At 33.7% G+C, this 17,538-nt stretch overlaps 3 protein-coding genes and 1 long non-coding RNA gene across 8 annotated transcripts; 1 reads left to right on the forward strand and 3 right to left on the reverse strand.

The window, feature by feature from the left end:
• Positions 1–1,738: 1,738 nt before the first annotated feature.
• LOC110619116 lies at positions 1,739–2,322 on the reverse strand. The gene is made up of 3 exons (XR_002488592.2): positions 2,184–2,322; positions 1,976–2,083; positions 1,739–1,804 (listed from the first exon to the last, which is right to left on the reverse strand). It is a non-coding gene; the product is annotated as an uncharacterized LOC110619116 (long non-coding RNA).
• A 55-nt stretch (positions 2,323–2,377) lies between these two features.
• On the reverse strand, positions 2,378–4,656 carry LOC110619093 (putative disease resistance RPP13-like protein 1). Its single transcript, XM_021762348.1, has 2 exons — positions 4,207–4,656; positions 2,378–3,010 (listed from the first exon to the last, which is right to left on the reverse strand). Exons 1-2 carry the CDS (start codon positions 4,654–4,656, stop codon positions 2,378–2,380), a joined length of 1,083 nt encoding a protein of 360 aa, XP_021618040.1.
• Positions 4,657–6,201: 1,545 nt separating this feature from the next.
• On the forward strand, positions 6,202–10,904 carry LOC110618728 (mini-chromosome maintenance complex-binding protein). Of its 2 annotated transcripts, none has more exons than XM_021761962.2 (14): positions 6,202–6,403; positions 6,621–6,734; positions 6,831–6,938; positions 7,140–7,271; positions 7,487–7,531; positions 8,033–8,152; positions 8,264–8,422; positions 8,693–8,767; positions 8,919–9,032; positions 9,185–9,387; positions 9,493–9,628; positions 9,836–10,063; positions 10,503–10,570; positions 10,659–10,904. In XM_021761962.2, the coding sequence occupies exons 1-14, from the start codon at positions 6,236–6,238 to the stop codon at positions 10,783–10,785; spliced, it is 1,797 nt and encodes a 598-aa protein (XP_021617654.1). In that variant the 5' UTR covers positions 6,202–6,235; the 3' UTR covers positions 10,786–10,904. The 2 variants fall into 2 exon arrangements, with proteins under 2 accessions (XP_021617654.1, XP_021617655.1); XM_021761963.2 differs by having other exon boundaries at positions 8,922–9,032.
• Positions 10,905–11,335: 431 nt separating this feature from the next.
• On the reverse strand, positions 11,336–13,405 carry LOC110618487. Of its 4 annotated transcripts, none has more exons than XR_006351143.1 (3): positions 13,111–13,405; positions 12,027–12,182; positions 11,336–11,910 (listed from the first exon to the last, which is right to left on the reverse strand). XR_006351143.1 is itself a non-coding variant. In XM_043958029.1 (3 exons), the coding sequence occupies exons 1-3, from the start codon at positions 13,116–13,118 to the stop codon at positions 11,797–11,799; spliced, it is 303 nt and encodes a 100-aa protein (XP_043813964.1). In that variant the 5' UTR covers positions 13,119–13,405; the 3' UTR covers positions 11,336–11,796. The 4 variants fall into 4 exon arrangements, 2 of the variants coding, with proteins under 2 accessions (XP_043813964.1, XP_043813963.1); XR_006351144.1 differs by lacking the exon at positions 13,111–13,405 and adding an exon at positions 12,386–12,700; XM_043958029.1 differs by having other exon boundaries at positions 11,336–11,930; positions 13,106–13,405.
• Positions 13,406–17,538: the final 4,133 nt, after the last annotated feature.

Below are 17,538 nucleotides of genomic sequence, written 5' to 3' on the forward strand. Positions count from 1 at the left end.
CATAGTGGACAAAATCACAAAAGAAAAGAAGAAAAATAGGAGAAGAGGCTGCTGTGCTTCTGCGTAGTTTCTGCAGAATTTCTGAGGCTGCTAAGATGATCTTGCTGGTTTAGATGCTGTCCCCTTTTATAGCTGGAGAATCCTAATCCAATTAGGGTTTGGAAATCCCAATCTTGACTTGGTCTTCTTTATAGTCTTTGATTCCTCTTTTATTTTTGTATTTAATTGTGAATGGAATTCTTTAAGTAAAAGACTTTCTCGTGGCTCTTGGGACTGATCTTGCAGTGTTTAAAGTGGATTTGGACTTCCCCACTTTTGAATTTCAATTTTCTGCACTTTTTCCGCTTCTGCTGTCTCTCTGCGTCAATGTGATTTGGGCGGGTGATTTGGGCAGATCACTTGCCCAAATCATTTCTGCGAATTTACTTCCAGGTTTCTGCCTCAGCTTCCTTTGCTTGATTTGGCCAAATCACTCTGACCCAATCATTTTTCCAGCTTTTCTTGCACTTTTTCTCCAACTTTCCATTTTCTTCCTTTCCTGCAAAAACATAACAAAAACCATAAATTAAGCTGGAAAATATGTATTTAAGTAATAATAAAGATAATAGAATGTGGCTATATTATGTTTGATCAAGGATGTGGAAGACGCTTTTCACAATCCAAATTCCTCCTTAGTTTTAGTTTGATTAGGAAACGTTCACTAATCAAACTCTAGTTAATAAGTTGCCAAGGAACGTCCTTGGGAATTTTTACTTTTCAACTGCTAACTGCATTAAGACTTAGAGAAATCCAACTCTAACCTTGCCAACCGCGTGGTCAAGTTTAGATTATGCAATCGATTATACTTGTGTTCAAACAATCTAAGCAATTACGGACCTAAATTATTTAAACAATCTATCACTCATGCAATTAAAAGCAACAGGTCTTAATTGATTCTAAAAGCAAGATAATAATGATAGAAAGATCAAATTGCATAAATATTGAAAATAAATAAGAGTTTAATAATGGAGTTCTAAATCTCCCAATTCATTACAAATCTGAAATTTTCCAACTTCAACTAGAAAGGAAGGTGTTTAGCCACTCATGGTGGACAAAATCACAAAAGAAAAGAAGAAAGAAAAAAAAAAGAAGAAAGAAAAGAAAAGAAGCTGCTGCGGTAGTCCCTACTGTGTTTCTGCAGAATTACCGAAGATGAGAGAGATGATTTTTCTGGCTTAATTTCTGTCCTCTTTATAGGTGGAGAATCCTAATTCAATTAGGGCTTGAAAATCCCAATTTGATTTGTTCTTTGTAGTCTTTAATTCCTCTTTTGTCTTTGAATTTCGTTGTGAGTAGAATTTCTTGGGTGAAAGACTCTCTTGTGGCTCTTAGAATTGAGTTGGAACTGGTCTTGAAGAGTTTGAAGTATGGTAGGAATTCACTGCTTTTGAATCTGAAATTTTCCTCTCTTCCCGTGCTTCTGTCCTCTTGTCTGTGTCAGTTTGACGTGGGCAGTGATTTGGACAAATCGCTTGCCCAAATCGCTTCTGTGTGTTGCCTCTAGATTTCTGTCTCGGCTTTTTACTTTTGATTTCTGCGGGTGATTTGGCCAAATCACTTTGACCCAATCACTTTTCCAGCTTTTTCTGCACTTTTTCTATAACTTTTGATTTTCTTCCTTTTCTGTAAAAACATGACAAAATCCATAAATTAAGTTGAAAAATGTGTATTTAAGCAGTAATAAAGATAATAAAAATGTGGCTAAATTATGTTTGGTCAATCATCTATAACTCCCAAATTCTACTCTTCCTCATCCCAAACTCTCCTGAAGAATCAACAAAATAATAAGTAAACAATTAAAAAAAATAAAATCATCTTCAATCCTAATGCAAATAGCTATTTGGATTGGAAAACTTGGAGGATTAATGGCTCTTGATACCTCTTAAATGCTCAAGGTTTTATGAAAAGATGGAAAGCAAATGAAAGAAGGCTAAACCTTTTTACAAGCTCAAGAGGTTGAGGGTAGCAACAACCATCATCCATGGCCTAACTATTCCACTTCTCCTTCTTCCTTTGTCTTTTGATCAGCCTACACATTCTTCTCCTGCACCCACCTCGAAATAATAAACAAAATAAAATATATAAAAAATCCAAAATATAAAATCATCTTCAAGAGAAATAGTGAGGCCAACGATGGATCTTACGTATATAAATGTACGGTACATGAGAAATCTTGGACCATTCAGAGCCACTGCCCTTGGCGTAATTTTTCCCAGGGAATAGACAACCAAGAATGCGAAGTTCCCTTAAATTGGAGAGGCGTTGCATGGCTGTAGCTGAAGGAAAATACTTCAAATTCTCACAATTGGAAATGCTTAGGTTACGAAGAGATTGAAGGTTACCCAACCACTCTGGCAATGCTTCCGTCATTGATTTCCAGTAATACAAGCGATGAACTATCACTTAATGAACTTTTTTTCAACAGAGGACATTCTTCTATTGTCAATTCTTCAAGGCAAGAAAATACTGTTGTTTCGCTTCCTTCATTTACTTGTACTTTCTTCCATTCAGCTAAACTCTTCATCGAACTTAAATACAAAGTCTTTAATGCTGGAAACAGTCTCACTTCATTGCTCGTGCTTCCATCATCAATGCCATAGAATTCATTCCGTATGCTTTTGATCTTATCCATTCCATGGATGAAAAGTTCTTGAAGACGAGGAAGATGCCCAAGTTTTGGGAGTTCTTCACACCACTTACAGTTGGACAATCTAAATTGCTCTAAATTATCCAACATTGTGAAAGAATCAGCATGACTTGAAACTTTCTTCATTAACAGCCAAGACGGGATTTTTCTACCCAAATAATATTGTATGGATAATCTCTCTATGTTTGGGTGAGGCTCAAGACCTTCCAACACTTCCTCATCATTTCTGTTGATTTCTCTTCCATCACTCCATTTAAATCGCTGTTGTTTTATTTTTGGTTTCTTAAGCAGATTTGACTTCTTAGCTTCTTCTTTGAGTCTCACCTCCTCCAGACAATTTATTCTCAAACACCCACTTAAATGGTTTAAGAAAATAACGACAGTGTTTCAAGGCAAGTTAACCTCCCCAACATGGATAGCATATGATGATCTTCAGAAAAATTCAACATGCCTCTAGTTGATCAGATTGCACATTTTATTTCTAGGAACCTGCTTGAGTGACTTGCACAAAAAGAATTTCAATGTCTGCAAATTGTAGAGCTTAGTGATGCATTTAGGCAACACTTCGATTTTAGTCTTTGAGATGTCAAGATATCTTAAATGTTTCAACTTGCCAATTGAAGATGGCAACTCTTCAATATTAGCACCTTTCAAGTTTGAGCAATTTTTCAAATCATGCATAAAAGAAAAAATAATTATAAAATCATGCAGGATTCGAAAATATTTTCGGATCCTGTGTGTTGAACAATATGAAATTCGACACTATGGGTGTCGAACTATGGTCTACTCAGCTTGTTCGGCACTTATAGTGCCGAACAAGGTGAGTCAAGCCACGGGAGCAGTGTCATATGCTCCCGTGGCTGCTAGGGTGGCGTGTTCGGCACCTTGGGTGCCGAACACGCACAAGGTTCAAGGCTTCGTCAGAGATTCCTGACGAAGCCTTGACCACGAAAAGAGTTCGGCACTATCAGTGCCGAACTCTTTTCTTCCTTTATTTCACGTAGGTCCACTATCAGTGCCTAACATGTCCACGTGAAATTTTCTCTGGGTGCAGAGATTTCTGCACCCCCTGACATTTGCATTCATGTCATAAAGGGTGCAGAATTGTCTGCACGCCTTAATGGAGGACATGTTCGGCACTTTGCACTCAAAGTGCCGAACATGTCCACGTGAAATTTCCCCTCCGGATGCAAAGATTTATGCACGACATTTGCATTCATGTCACAAAGGGTGCAGAATTCTCTGCACCCCTTAACGTAGCAGCCGTGGTGACCAAGGGTGTCGAACAAGCGTGTTCGGCAATATGACTGCCAAACACGCTGAGCTGACACACATAATCCGAAAATATTTTCGGATCCCATATGAATTGATAAATATTTTTTCTTTTATGCATGATTTGAAAAATTGCTCTTCAAGTTTAGCGTTCTCAACTTTTTCAGCTTCGAGGATCCATCAAAGATAACATCCGTTATGAATAAACTACGCAGATTTTTAGCATCTTTTTTTGAAAATCTCATTACGGTTGCTGCATTTCGATGATCTACATAAAAATGATGGGCGGATGATATATCATCCATGGTTGAACAATTTTCTAAAGTCGGTATTTCAGACTTTAGAAAAGACAATGCAAGATCATGCATTTTGCACCATAAAGCATTCTGATGTCTATCCCTTACCACATCTTGAAAAAATGAATTCTGAATTAAAGCATTAAAATACTTGTCGCCCTCAACTTCATTAGATGGCCTAAGAAGACCTTCAGCCATCCAAAGCTGAATTAAGTTTTCTTTTCCAATCACAGAATCTTTTGGGAAAACTGAACAATATGCAAAACATGATTTCAAGTACGAAGGCAAGTGATCAAAACTTAATTTTAGAATAGACGCAATACGATCCTTGTCATATGATGCATTCAAAACTTCACTTCTTTCAATTAACAGCCATGCATTTTTATTCATATTGAAACTCATCGTCCCGCCTAAAACTTTTGCAGCTAATGGCACTCTACATTTTTTTGCAAGCTCCTTTCCTATGGCCTCTGTAATAAGATAAGGAATATTGTGGTGCTAGCAAGCGCTCAATTCCAATGACTACATGAATATACAGGTCCAGTCAACTCTGCAAGGTGGATAACTTGATGGTTGATTATATATTTTTCTGTTCTTTTTCTTAGTATATATTCATGGAGAGATAATATTTAAAAAATATTGAGGGATAAAAGTCATCCATGGGTTAGGTAGTGAGGTATGCAAATTGAAATTATGCACAGTTGAAAGTGAGGGAACCATTTTTAAGTATGAACTTGCAATTGGAAAATTACAACACTTTTTTTTTTTTTTTGGGTAAGAATGGGGAGCAAAAGCTCAGAAAGAACACCGGGTCTCAGTGACCAGGCTTATCAAACTCCATAATGTGAGTCACGCTGGTAGGAGGGATATTTAGCAGGTACACTCCGGGAGGTACCTCATGTGCCAATCTAGCCAACTCATCAGCGGCTTTGTTTGCCTCTCTGAAGACATGCCTGATCTCGAACTTTCGATTTGCAGCTATTTTCTGCTGAATCGTCTGGATCACAACTTGCAGCTCTTGGGAGTAGCTTCCTTTGTTCTGAATGAACATGATGGCTTTCAAACAGTCAGATTCGATCAGGAGTTTCCGTTGGGCAAAAAGGATTCCTTCATAGCTAGCTCAGACCTCAGCAGCAAGTGCAGTAGCTTTATCAAATAAGGGGAAATAATAATTTTCTGTAACTGGATTCCATTTTGTTAATAATGGGTTTGCAAATTTGGATTAAAAATGGTAGGTAAATGAAATTATTTAATTAGATTCCCTCAATTCACTAAAAAGTAGAAATTAAAGACAAAATTTTATATATCCCAACATCTTAATTTATCAGATTGTTATCTTTATTTTCATATGGAAAACAACATCCGGTCACAAAAGTAGAAAATATTCTTAGGTTAGTTGGAAGGTTAACATCAACTTTTCTAGTAGATAGCGATATAGGAAATTGATTTTCAATATAGACTTTCTAATGGGAAATTGGGGAATTAATTTCTAATATCAACTTCTTCTTACCCACTGTAATGTTTTAAAATATATTAAACATTTTTAAAAAATTAAAATTTGAGAACATATATTGTAAATATAGGTTTTATCATAATTATATGCTTTGTAGGTATTTTCTTTGAAATATTGAAATTCATATTCCAGCAAACATTTAAAAATGTCATTAGTTAGATAGTTTTTTCTAAATAAAAAAAATCCTATTATTTTTAAAAATTATTTTGTTATACAATATTCATATTCCATCAACCATTTAAAAAAGTTATTTTTGTCTGATTTTACTTTTTTAAAATGAACCTCTAATAATTCTCAATTTGAGCCCACTAATAACATAACTAGCCCAATTTGATTCAACCATGAGCCCACGCAAGGCTAAGGGCTCCGTGGTCACTAAAAATGGCGGGAACTAATAGATTTGGCGGGAATACTATCTGTACTTAATGCCCGTTCAAGCGTAAAGCCGTTATCGAAGTCCTCGCGAAAATGGTTGGACCACCGTACGATTGCCTGGCAAACCCTCTCGGAGCCGTCCGATTGACGTTCGAGAAGGCGATTGCGTCCGGCTCGCACCCTTCGTCCTTCGATGGAAAAGATTGGGGCGCCATCGACCTCTTTCGTCACTTTCTCTTCGACCAATCCCAACTTTCTCAGGTACCCACATACATAAAATCCTAGCTTTAGTATTTGATTCTCGATTATTCGTCCAGTTATTAATGTCGATGCCGAATTTCTCTAACGATCAATTGATGATTATGTATTAGCTGTTTAGGTCGTGTGTGGATCATCTCTTAGTCTTTAATTTTTAGTTGATAATTAAGCAGACAGTTTGTAATTATTTCCATTTGGATGCGATTATTGAATGATTTAGGTTCCTATTCTTAGTCCTGCAACTTTAAGATGGGTTCAGCCCAACACTCTAGTTCGGTTCCGAGGAATGATTCAAGACATGTTAGGAAATGAATTCTATGTTGGTGCTTACAAGGTAAATCCATAAATTCATATACTCAGCCATCTTAACCATGCACTCGCATTTTCTGAATTTATTTTTACTGAAGAATTGGGTGTTTGTCTCTTGAAGGATGGTTCAGTTTGGAGGACGAACAAGTTCATGGATTTTTCTAAATTCCCCATGGACTCTTCCCCAGATATGCGAGTTTGGGAACGCCGACTTTTGTACTGTGTTCCAGTGAGTTTCCTGTAGTAAAGTTTTCGTACTGCAACTTCTGCTCTTCGCCTTTTATAATAAAACCATGCTGTATAATTAAATTATCTTGGATTTGGCATGTTAAGGTCAAATAATTGACAGAAATAAGTAACTGTTTTTCTTGCGGGGAATTCCTTGTTTGGTGATATAATTGTTTTGAGCTGTATTTTGCTGGTTTTCTAGGTTCCCGGAATAAGTTCCTGGGCTGAATCTGCTTCTGAGGTAGCCATTGATAGACGCATGAATTGGACGTCCCAACAAAGAGATAAGCGTGGTAGAATGGATTTTGAAGCTATGGATGCCGAAGATACTCCTGTAATAGAAATTAATATGATGTTATCCATTTGTCCTTTTATTTTTTGAAATGAAAATAATATTTTGCCGAATTGCTTTGAACAGTCAGAAACAATGATAACTGAAGGATAGTGTTGTATTTCTGAGTCTTAACCTGGTAGATTTTACTTAGAGCATTTCTTTGTGCATTATGTGTTTACTAGTTTGCTTTTCTTACATATCATTGTCCAAGACAGGTTCCAGCTGATAATTTTGAAGATTCTCCTACTGCGAAAAGGATGGTAAGCCTGAGTTTTTCTGTATCCATTTATTAATATTATGCTTTGGAATATATTAACTTTGTTTGGTTTCACAAATAAAGAAGAAAAATACAATCATATTAGTATAGCTTTCACTATAAGGTTTGGTTTTCTTGAATTTTAAATTTAATATGTTTCAGATGTTCAGTGTGTTTTGCTTCTAATATTCTTGTTATCCTAATCATCTTAATGGTCATTCTAATCAAAGCATGATATTGTCTTGCAGTACCATACCTTGCTTTTGTAATTTGCATTGATCAATCATTGGTTATTTCACTATAGATGGATGTTGTTACTCTCTAACTGATTGATGGCAACCTAAACATTTTGTTTAGTAGTTAATGAGATCTGAACCCTGTTTGATGGCTCATGTTTTTGAGTGAATGGATTTGTATCAGCAGTGATGCTTTCCTTTTGGTTGTGAATGGTGATCCTGTTAAAGACTTCTTGAAATTTTACTGATATTTTTTTTTCCTTCTCTAGAGAGAGGATGGGCATCCTTCTCCGTCCTCACAGTCTCAAGACTATAAAACTGAAGCTGCATGTTCTAGCACAAATGTGGAGTTAGAAATCTACCATGATTCTTCTCCTTGTCTCGTAAAGGTAAACATTTCAATTATTTTCAAGTTCTACTAAGTTTCCCATAACCTTAGTTCAACTGAAATCTTTTTAACATGTCCTCCAAAGTGAAGAATTCATGATGTTTTTGTGCAGATATATGATTCTCCAGAGTCAGAGTTGAAGCTAAATGATGTTTTTGAATTTGTTGGGGTACTTACTTTTGATTCAGAGATTCCAGTGGAGACGGGTGATCGTGATGACTTCTGTAATGATTATAGCGATGATCTGTTGGTCCATCTGCCACCCCACAAGGTATCGGAATTGCCATTTCTTTTATTTCAACACCCTCCAGTAGTTGTTATGCACCATCTACTATAGTCTTGCAAGAATTGCTATTAAGTGGCAGCTTTTCAATAATTTATGACTGAGGTTATCAGTTCTGACAAGTTTACTTGCTCTTGTCTTGATTATGTAGCATCTTGAGTTTGTCTTTATCATATCGTCACCAATTTTTTTTTTTTTTTTTGAAATTGCATTTCTTGTTTCCTGATGAGATTTTGAAACATTTTCTTTTTGGTCAAGGTGCCACGGTTACATTGTCTTATTCATCGGAAGCTTGCAGCTCATGATTTTCTGCACAAGTCCCCCAGTGTTGAGGTGCTTGTTATGCTATTGATTATATTTTAACTTATCAGACTGATTGATTTTCATTGTTTATATCCGTTGTATTTATTGTAGTTCAAGAAAATTGGGTTCCTTACAGATTTTGTTTTGAGGCTCTTCAATAATGCTTGTCCCCTCTCTACAGCAGACCCCCCATTTGGTCAAAGAAGCGAGGGAATCTCTGTTGAGACATCTTACAGATGTTCTTGGAAATGATGGAGTGGCAGCACATTACATGTTGTTGCATCTCTTGTCCAGGGTAAACGGTTTTCTCTTGTACTCATGGTTTCATTTCTACTTCATGCATGGCGACAGTTACTATTTTTGTTCATTGCATATCTTTCACACAGACATTTCCTTGCCACATATCTGATGCCTCTAATTGCACAATATTCACTTTTTCTCAATCAGGTACATTCCAGGGTAGACCATGTTGCAGTGGGGAAGCTTTCACTAAACCTTACTTGTTTGAGCAAAGAGAGTTTTTCTGTATTTGGCATCCAGCTTAGTCTTGCTATCAAGAACCTTCTACCATTTTCAACATGCATACCCCTAACTTTGGAATATCTTAGCAGAAGTTCTCTTGCTCCCAAAAAAGATTATCAGACAAATAGGTAGTTGCCTTCCACTTAATAGAGAAATAATTTTTCATCAACGATTGGGTGAATTTGTAAGTTTACTTAGCTCATTTTGACTGCATTACATGGTTTGTGTTTCAGACTGATACCCGGAGTCCTGCAGCTTGCTGAGGGTTCACACTTGATCATTGACGAGACCCTATTGGAGACGGGAACACTCAACTCTGTTGGGGTTGACAATGCAAGGTTGCTAAAAAATTTGCTAGAGTTCCAAAAGGTGGTAATCTTTTATTGGCTGTATATGAGTGCATTATTTGTTTATAATCTTTTATGGGCCTTTTATGAGAGCTTGACCATTACAGTATGCATGTGGAAATTGTGCATGGCTTATCCACTACCTGCTCATTAAAGTGATTTTTAATGTAGGTGCGCTTGGTCTTGCAAGTGATAAACTTGTCTCACAACTAGAACATGTTTGTTTCAGGTTGAGTATGATTTTACGTACTATAAGATGGAGATGCCAGCTGACGTTCAATTGCTAATATTGTCCGAGGGGAAATCAAACATCTTGCCAGCTGATGTAATTCTGCCCTTCCAGCCTTCTTCAGTTGGTACCTCAGGAGTTGTGACTACAGAAGCCGTGGAGGCTTGGAGGTGGTACTTGGCTGCTTTCAGATTGTTGCCACATTCTATTGAGTCTGAAATGCAGAAGGTAAGGAGTTGGATTATTTTAGTTTGTTAAGCAAATCCTTTTTCCAACATTTAATTGAATTTTTATCCCCTGAGCGAGCAGCATTACATCCATCCTTAAAACTTCACTAGGGTAAAAATAATGTCGCTCTTGCCGTTCCTTGTTTGGACAACTTATTAGAAAATTTTAGTTTTTCTTAACAGAAGTAGCGGAATAATTTATTTTCTCATAGGTGTATCCAGATGCTGTTTCTGTTACCCCTTTTGTTGCCAAGGTCCTTCATGCTTTGTATTATTTGTTGAGGCATTTGTAAATGTTTCATTCTGAAGGCTTGAAGATGAGCCTCTGTTATTATTTTGTTGGGGTTTTTCCTTTTTCAAGTTTGAAGGGAAAGATAAGAAAAGTGTAGTGTAATAAAAAGAAGCTCCTACCCAAAATTTTATGGCATTTTTTTTAACAGGTGGTTGAAAATGACCTGGTTGCTGCGAGACAGGCAGATCGAAGTATAGGAAGCCAAGATTTTAGCAGGTTAAGATCTCATAAGTTTCTTAGCCTAGTATCTGATTCCCTTGCATGATATTGACTTGTGAGATAGTAACATAATTTTTTATCGCAGATGGTTGACAATGGGCCGCCTAATTTCGACAAGTTTTGGTGAGACCTCACTTTCAATGGAGCACTGGCAAATGGTAATGGAGTTGGAGAGGCAAAGGAGAGAGAGACTGTTGCCTTACCGTAATTAACACACTTTCAGTTATGTAAAAACAGTCCAATGCTGAGAATGAATTCATGTTTACTGGTTCTTTGGAGCAAATGTGTAAACAATATAATTATAAATAAGTTTTCTGCTTTCTGTTCCAAATGTTGATTCTATAGAACACTTTCAAACACGTAGATATTATTTAATTTTCATGTGGAACTCGTCATAATATTGGGTCAGGCAAAGTTTTTCCTAGTAATAAATACCCCACTGAATGATTTCCCCCAAACTAGCACTTAGAGTTAAGGTCCTCACTATTAAATGCACTCTTGAATCTTCTATGACTGCAGATTCTGGCAATTACTGATGTTTGTTCATCCTCTGATAATTACCTTGTAGTTTCGCTTTTTTTCACTTATCATGTCAAATTCAAGGGCAAATTCTTACCATAGTTGGGGTTACTAGAGTTATATGCTATGGGATTTTGGTGGCTAGGTAGCTGAAGTGAAGGGAATTCCAGACAAATATAACTAGCCCTAGCAACTCCAAAGAGGCTAGCAATATTTGTACTTGCTTTACTATTCTGCCCAAGCTTGGCTGATGAAGAGTTAGGAGGCTAGGGGGCGCAAAGGAAAAGTAAACATTAATGATAAATAAAAATTATTAATCACGACTCATGCAATAAAAAAAAGATTCATAGTAATTAGCTTAAGACGTTTTATTTGTAAAAATTTATGCATGGCAAAAGATGAACCACCAAGTTATAAGAGTCTTTCAAAAGTGGAATAAGTGTTTAGAAGTACATTCAATTGATTCAATATCAATAATTCTAAAAAAGAGTGGAGGATTTGAACAAGTGTATAACAAGAATTCCTTGGAAATTCTAGATTAGTACTAAGCTAACTATAGTGCAAAGCCCCTTGTACTTTTGGTGTTGAAACTTGAAAAACTTTAGTTTAAATTTTTGTACTGATGGACTTCAAATTCAATGCTAGGATGACAAATGCTTACCTGAATGTTCAAGTTCCACCAAGAGAATGAACACGGGCATGAATCAAGTTCCTTTCCAATCTGCTATATCTTCAAAAGGATGTTCAGGAAGATGCTCTGATATTTTATGGGATCCATAAGGTTGTTTCAAAGTTAGTTTGTCATATGCTGTGTTCAGCTGTTCCATAACCATGAATGCTAGTAAGAAAATAGCAAAACAATCACAATGCAACTCAGCAATAATAAGCCAAGATGTGCAGAGATATAATTAGCACACAAGGGTTGAGAACTGACATTCATGCCGAGAAACCAGAACATGTAAGCAATTTGCAACTGCAGGGCCCTTCCTAGTCCGGCACACACACTCTGCCTTTCCCCTCAGAAATGGCCCATTCCAATGATGAAACAGGGAGGTAACATACTTCAGGAATCTGGAGCAAAATCTTTGGCCTGAAGCAAGAAAATAATTCATTCACTTAGCAACATTGAAATAATTTGCAGAACATAGAATATAACCATATACACATAAAGAATTCGTGAAACAAGAATTCCTATACCCCTTATTTAGAATCAATAATTTCACAATAACTCAATTTAATTTTTTCTATTAATTTTCTTGTTTGGAGTGAAACAATTCATTTTCCTTAACTTACAAAATTTTCATTTTTTCTTGCAAAATGAATCATGCTAAACGGATGAATAATATTTCTATACAAGCTTTCTTATATGATGAATTCCACGTTCTTGACATCTTCTTATTACAGGCTGCAAGTCAAATACACCAAAACTCAATGTCATAACCCACAATCAAACTTCACCAATATCTTCAGGTTTCTGAGGCTGGGAGCCTGTAATCAACCTATTGGTTATCAGTGTGTAATTCATACTTGAAGTCAAGAAAATTGGAAAAAAATATTAAGAAACACTAAAATATTATTGCAAATAATTATCAATCAGTTGGATGCAGTGTAAGGCTCACTATACTCCCAAGGAGAGAATCTAGATTCCATCATTGGGTACGGCATTATTGGAAGAGGCAGCTACAAACTCCAAGTGATTAATTTGTGGACTCTGAAATAGATACGGTTGAATACCTTTATCAAGGAAAAAAAAAATACGTACTACAAGAGCAATGCTTCCTCAGAAATCTGCTCATATATATCAATGGGAAGAAAAACCCAAGACTTTTCCCCTTTCCCCTTTCCCCTTTCCCCTTTCCCTACCACGGCTTATATGTCATTGTCCATATCTATGCCTTTGCCTTATTCTCAAATCTCAATCCATCAAATGAGATTTAAAAAATGACAAAAAATAAAATAAATCTGAAGTGGAAATGAAACACAAACATCAACGATAGAGTTTCATGGATATACTGTACTCTTTCATCCCGTTCGTCCGTCGAGCTCATGACACATCTTTTCTAGTGGGATTGTCTTCGTTTCCAATATCCTGTAGCTTAAATTTGATCCTACCCATTTTGAAGCCATTTTTGGAAAGCAAGAATCTGCATTTACATTTCTTTCTTATCAAGTGCACTTCGTTTCCATGAGGGTAAGGGAAATGCAGTTACAAGAAAATGCCGTTTGAAAATTTCCTCTGCTAATCCTCAAATTTCTGTTAAATCACTGTACAACATGGGATTTTACCTTAATTCCCCTTCTACACATTTACAAAATAACACCTTCTGGCTTCTGATGACATATAACTTTTAAAAAAAAAAAAATCCAAAAACGTAGAAAATATTTTCACATAAAAATTTTTTCAGTGAAATAATCAGAAATAAAAACTAAAATAACATAATATATATTTTAGGAGGGGCCCTTAGGACCTTGAGGGCCATGCCTCTATATTACCCCCTTTTAAATTTAAAATATTAGTTAAAATTATACTATCACAACATCAACTGCATTCTAAATTAATCACATTTAATTAATTTTAAATACTTTTATTTTTTAATTATCATTTAATAAAATAATTATAACTTAATTAAATAAAAAAGTTTTTTTAAAAAATTATTTTTTAAATATTAATCATTCACCATCTTTAATATAATCTTTTAAATAAAAAAAACTATTAATTTTTAGACGAACTAAAAATATATAAATTTAAGTGTTGGGTATTAAAAATACCATAATATATTCATTATTAACATCATAATTTAGATTGATATTGCAGAACTTCCATTTTGAACTCTTTAGCAAATATTCTTAAATGGAAAAGTGGGTTGGTATAGTCAATCATAACCTAACTTGAAATGGATACTCCACATTTCCTTTTTTTTGTTGTTTTTGTGATGTTACAAAGAGAAAGATATGATACAGCATGATCATGTGGACAAGAATAGCAATCTTAAAATTATGAGATGTTATTTCAATGTCTGAAAAAGGATTCATTTCATTGATAGAAATAGGTGTTTGTGTAGCTCATAAATATGATGTCTGAAATCAACTTTTCCTTTGGTTCAAGTAAAGTCATGATAAATCTTCTACTCTAATGCCTTATCTTTGTGGGGTTTGGGCTGCTGACAGTCCCATGTGTAATGGCTCCTCCACATTTGATGGCTTACTACAATTCTTATCATCTGTCTATTCATCTAAATAACTTCAACTTTAAATTACTGGATTTAAAATTATTAATTTTAAGTCAATTTAGGAATTAGACTAAGATTATATAAATCTTTTCTTTTCATTTGCTCCATTAATTTGGGATGTCTATCCATTTTCGTTTGCATTGTCCCTCCACGTAACCCTTTGTTTAGGAATAATTTTTTTTATGATATAGAAAAACTCATATTTATTTATAATAGTTTTGAATAAATAAATTGAGGTATATTAATATTTTCAAAAATTTATATATTAAAAGAGGAATAAATTTGTAATAATTAAAAAGAAAAATGAATATGGATAAAGGCAAATAGTTAATGAAAGATAGAGATGGTATGAATATGTGGAGGTGTAGGTGTCACTTGCCTGCCCCTTCTTGTAATTCTGAGTTGTCTACACTCTTATTCCCAATTCTCATTCTCATTGATTGAAAACCTTCACTTTTATCATCAATTAAAAATTCTATTATTAAATAATTTAATTAGAAAAATATTTTAATTAATTCGAATTTTCAATTTTATTTATTTTAATTATTAGATCTATTTTATAGCCCAAAATTAAAAACGGAAAACATGAGTTGAAGACAAAAACAGAAGAATAATTCCAACACCATGTAATAATCATTTTCACAAAACTATGTTCTATGTCATAATTCAGGGCAACAACAATGAGGCAAAGAACATATTCTCTAATCTCATCATCCTGAGGTTTTCATGTGTTGTCTCTTTCAACAATTTTGGTTGAAATAAGAATCATAGGTTATAATGGAAGAAGAGAATAATGGGTAATTGAAACGGTGAATGCTTAATAATAAGGTATATGAATGCCAACAAGTTGTCATTCTTTTATGGGAATATATATATAATCAAAGTACATCAGTACGTGTCTTCTCTTAATACTAAGTATGGAATTGGATGATTCTTCCTTTTGGTGTATCATCAACTTCATTAATTGCATCTTAACTAAGCTTAGAGCCCCACTAATCCAACAAACCTACACGTGTATGGTTCTTCTCTTCTTTCACTTCCCACTTTTGTTTCTTTTCCTTTCATCTCCTATGCGTTTCTTTATTTCTTACCACTTTCTTTCACTGTTTTGAATGTAGTGTGTGCTGTTTTGATTAAATTAAAATATTAATATTTAAAGATTAAAAAAAAGTAAATTGCATGAGGAGTTCCATGATGATTCGAATAGAACAAGTGCTACTTTTAATACTTTTAATCTTTATTAGTCATACTGAAATACAACCATTTAAACTCCATTAAATATTTTAACCAATGATTTTTAATTAATATGAAATTTAAAAAAGAAATGGTAAAATTTAAAATTTTTTATTGAATTTTAAAAATTGAAAAATTTTAATATAAAAAATTATGAAAAAATTAAAAAAATAATTAAAATATAAAATTTATTCCTAAATGATGAAATTTTTATTTTAAATTTTATAACATGTTTATGCTCCTAGTCACACTTTTAAAAGTCGTGTGTTTTGAAATTTTTCTTTTAAAAAGTTATTGTAGGTATCCAACAGACGTCGGGAGTAAAAGTTAAGTCCGCATTGAAAGCTTTACTTGTAAAAAATTTACTCTCGAATTGTTATCGGCAGGATAATACTGAAATAGATCCGCCATATTAAACGTTTTGAAAATTTTCATATAATTTGGGAGGGCAATAATATAGATATTGTCATTAATTTTCTGAATAATCTAAAATGAACCAATTTTCTTTGGGTTTTTTCTGTTTTCCACCACGTTTTTTGTACAAATACATTATAACTTGATCATTGACATCGAAAAATTTGAAATGCCTATATTTATCAGCCGCATTATACTTGTCATTGACTTTTGTAAGGTATTGTTATACCTATTTGAAGACGTTCATGCTGATTTGTCAAGTTGTTTGCTGTAATACTGTTATGAAAACTTGTGGAAAAGGCAATAAAATTAACTATATGCGCAGAAATTTTTTTGTACACAATTGCAAAGAGTGATAACTTTGTAGAGCTGTGAACATAATTGTTGTAAGAAAATTCTACTTGTGCAATAGTAAGATCTGAAGCAGTTATACAATACAGAAGTTTGTTAAGAGTGTGGTTTGCTACTTCAGTTTGAGAATGTATAACACTACCATATCGAAATTTAGTTTCAAATCGCTTTCATAAATTCACCCAAAAGTGAGTTAGAAACTTCACTGTTAATCAAACATTTCTTATTATAACATTTAATTATTTACTACTATAACAATTACTATTGATCACTAAAATAGCTAGCAGTTAAGAAAAAAAAAATTAGTAAGAGGCTACCACCCTTTATAATTTCTCATGTAAATCAATTTAAAATGACTACATAAAATCTAAAATAATTTAAACTTGAACCATGAGTAAAATCAGAATAAATTTAATGACTTGATATTTAAATTTGATTAGATTTCAAATTCAAAATATTTCAGTTTTTAAAAATAAATTTAACATTAATGAATTAAAACCATTAGTTAAATTGAAAATTAAATCTATATTTTCCTTAAAATTTAATATTTTAACATAAAATAATATATCATTTACAAATTCAGTTAAATATTATCCATATTTTTTTATTATAATGCTCAATGAATTTCGAATTAACTCATAATTTAGAATAATTCAAAGTACCTGTCATTTTTAAAGTGACTCATAATAATTTACCTTATCTCACATAAATATCTAAAATAATTTAAACTACACCAATCAGTAAAATTAGAATCAATTCCTGACCCAATCAAAAGCTACCAAATAAATTTTAACCTAAAAATTAAATCTACATTTTTCTTAAAAAATTACTATTTTTAACATAAAATAACACACAAATCTACAAAAAAAAATTGAATAAAGTAAAGAGGGATTAGAGAAGTGTATTGGGACGTGAGGATTTGATTGAGAAAAAAAAAAGCAAGATTATAATAATTAAAAGGAACAAAAATTAATTAATTAATTAGATGATGATGCATTCCAACTAATTTAATTAATTACTTACTAAATCAACTTTTAATTAGATTATTTCTCTCTAATATTTTTATTATTATGGATAGCCTAATCACCCCAATTAAAGCTTATTTTAACTTTCTTTATATTTTTCTCATTTTGAATCTTATCTATTTGCCTTAAACTTATTGTTTTTTTTTTTTTTTTAATTCGATTGTGCATATCTTAAGATTTCCCCTATCTCTAA

Source organism: Manihot esculenta, chromosome 7 (genome assembly GCF_001659605.2).
Source record: "Manihot esculenta cultivar AM560-2 chromosome 7, M.esculenta_v8, whole genome shotgun sequence".
NCBI lineage: Eukaryota > Viridiplantae > Streptophyta > Magnoliopsida > Malpighiales > Euphorbiaceae > Manihot > Manihot esculenta.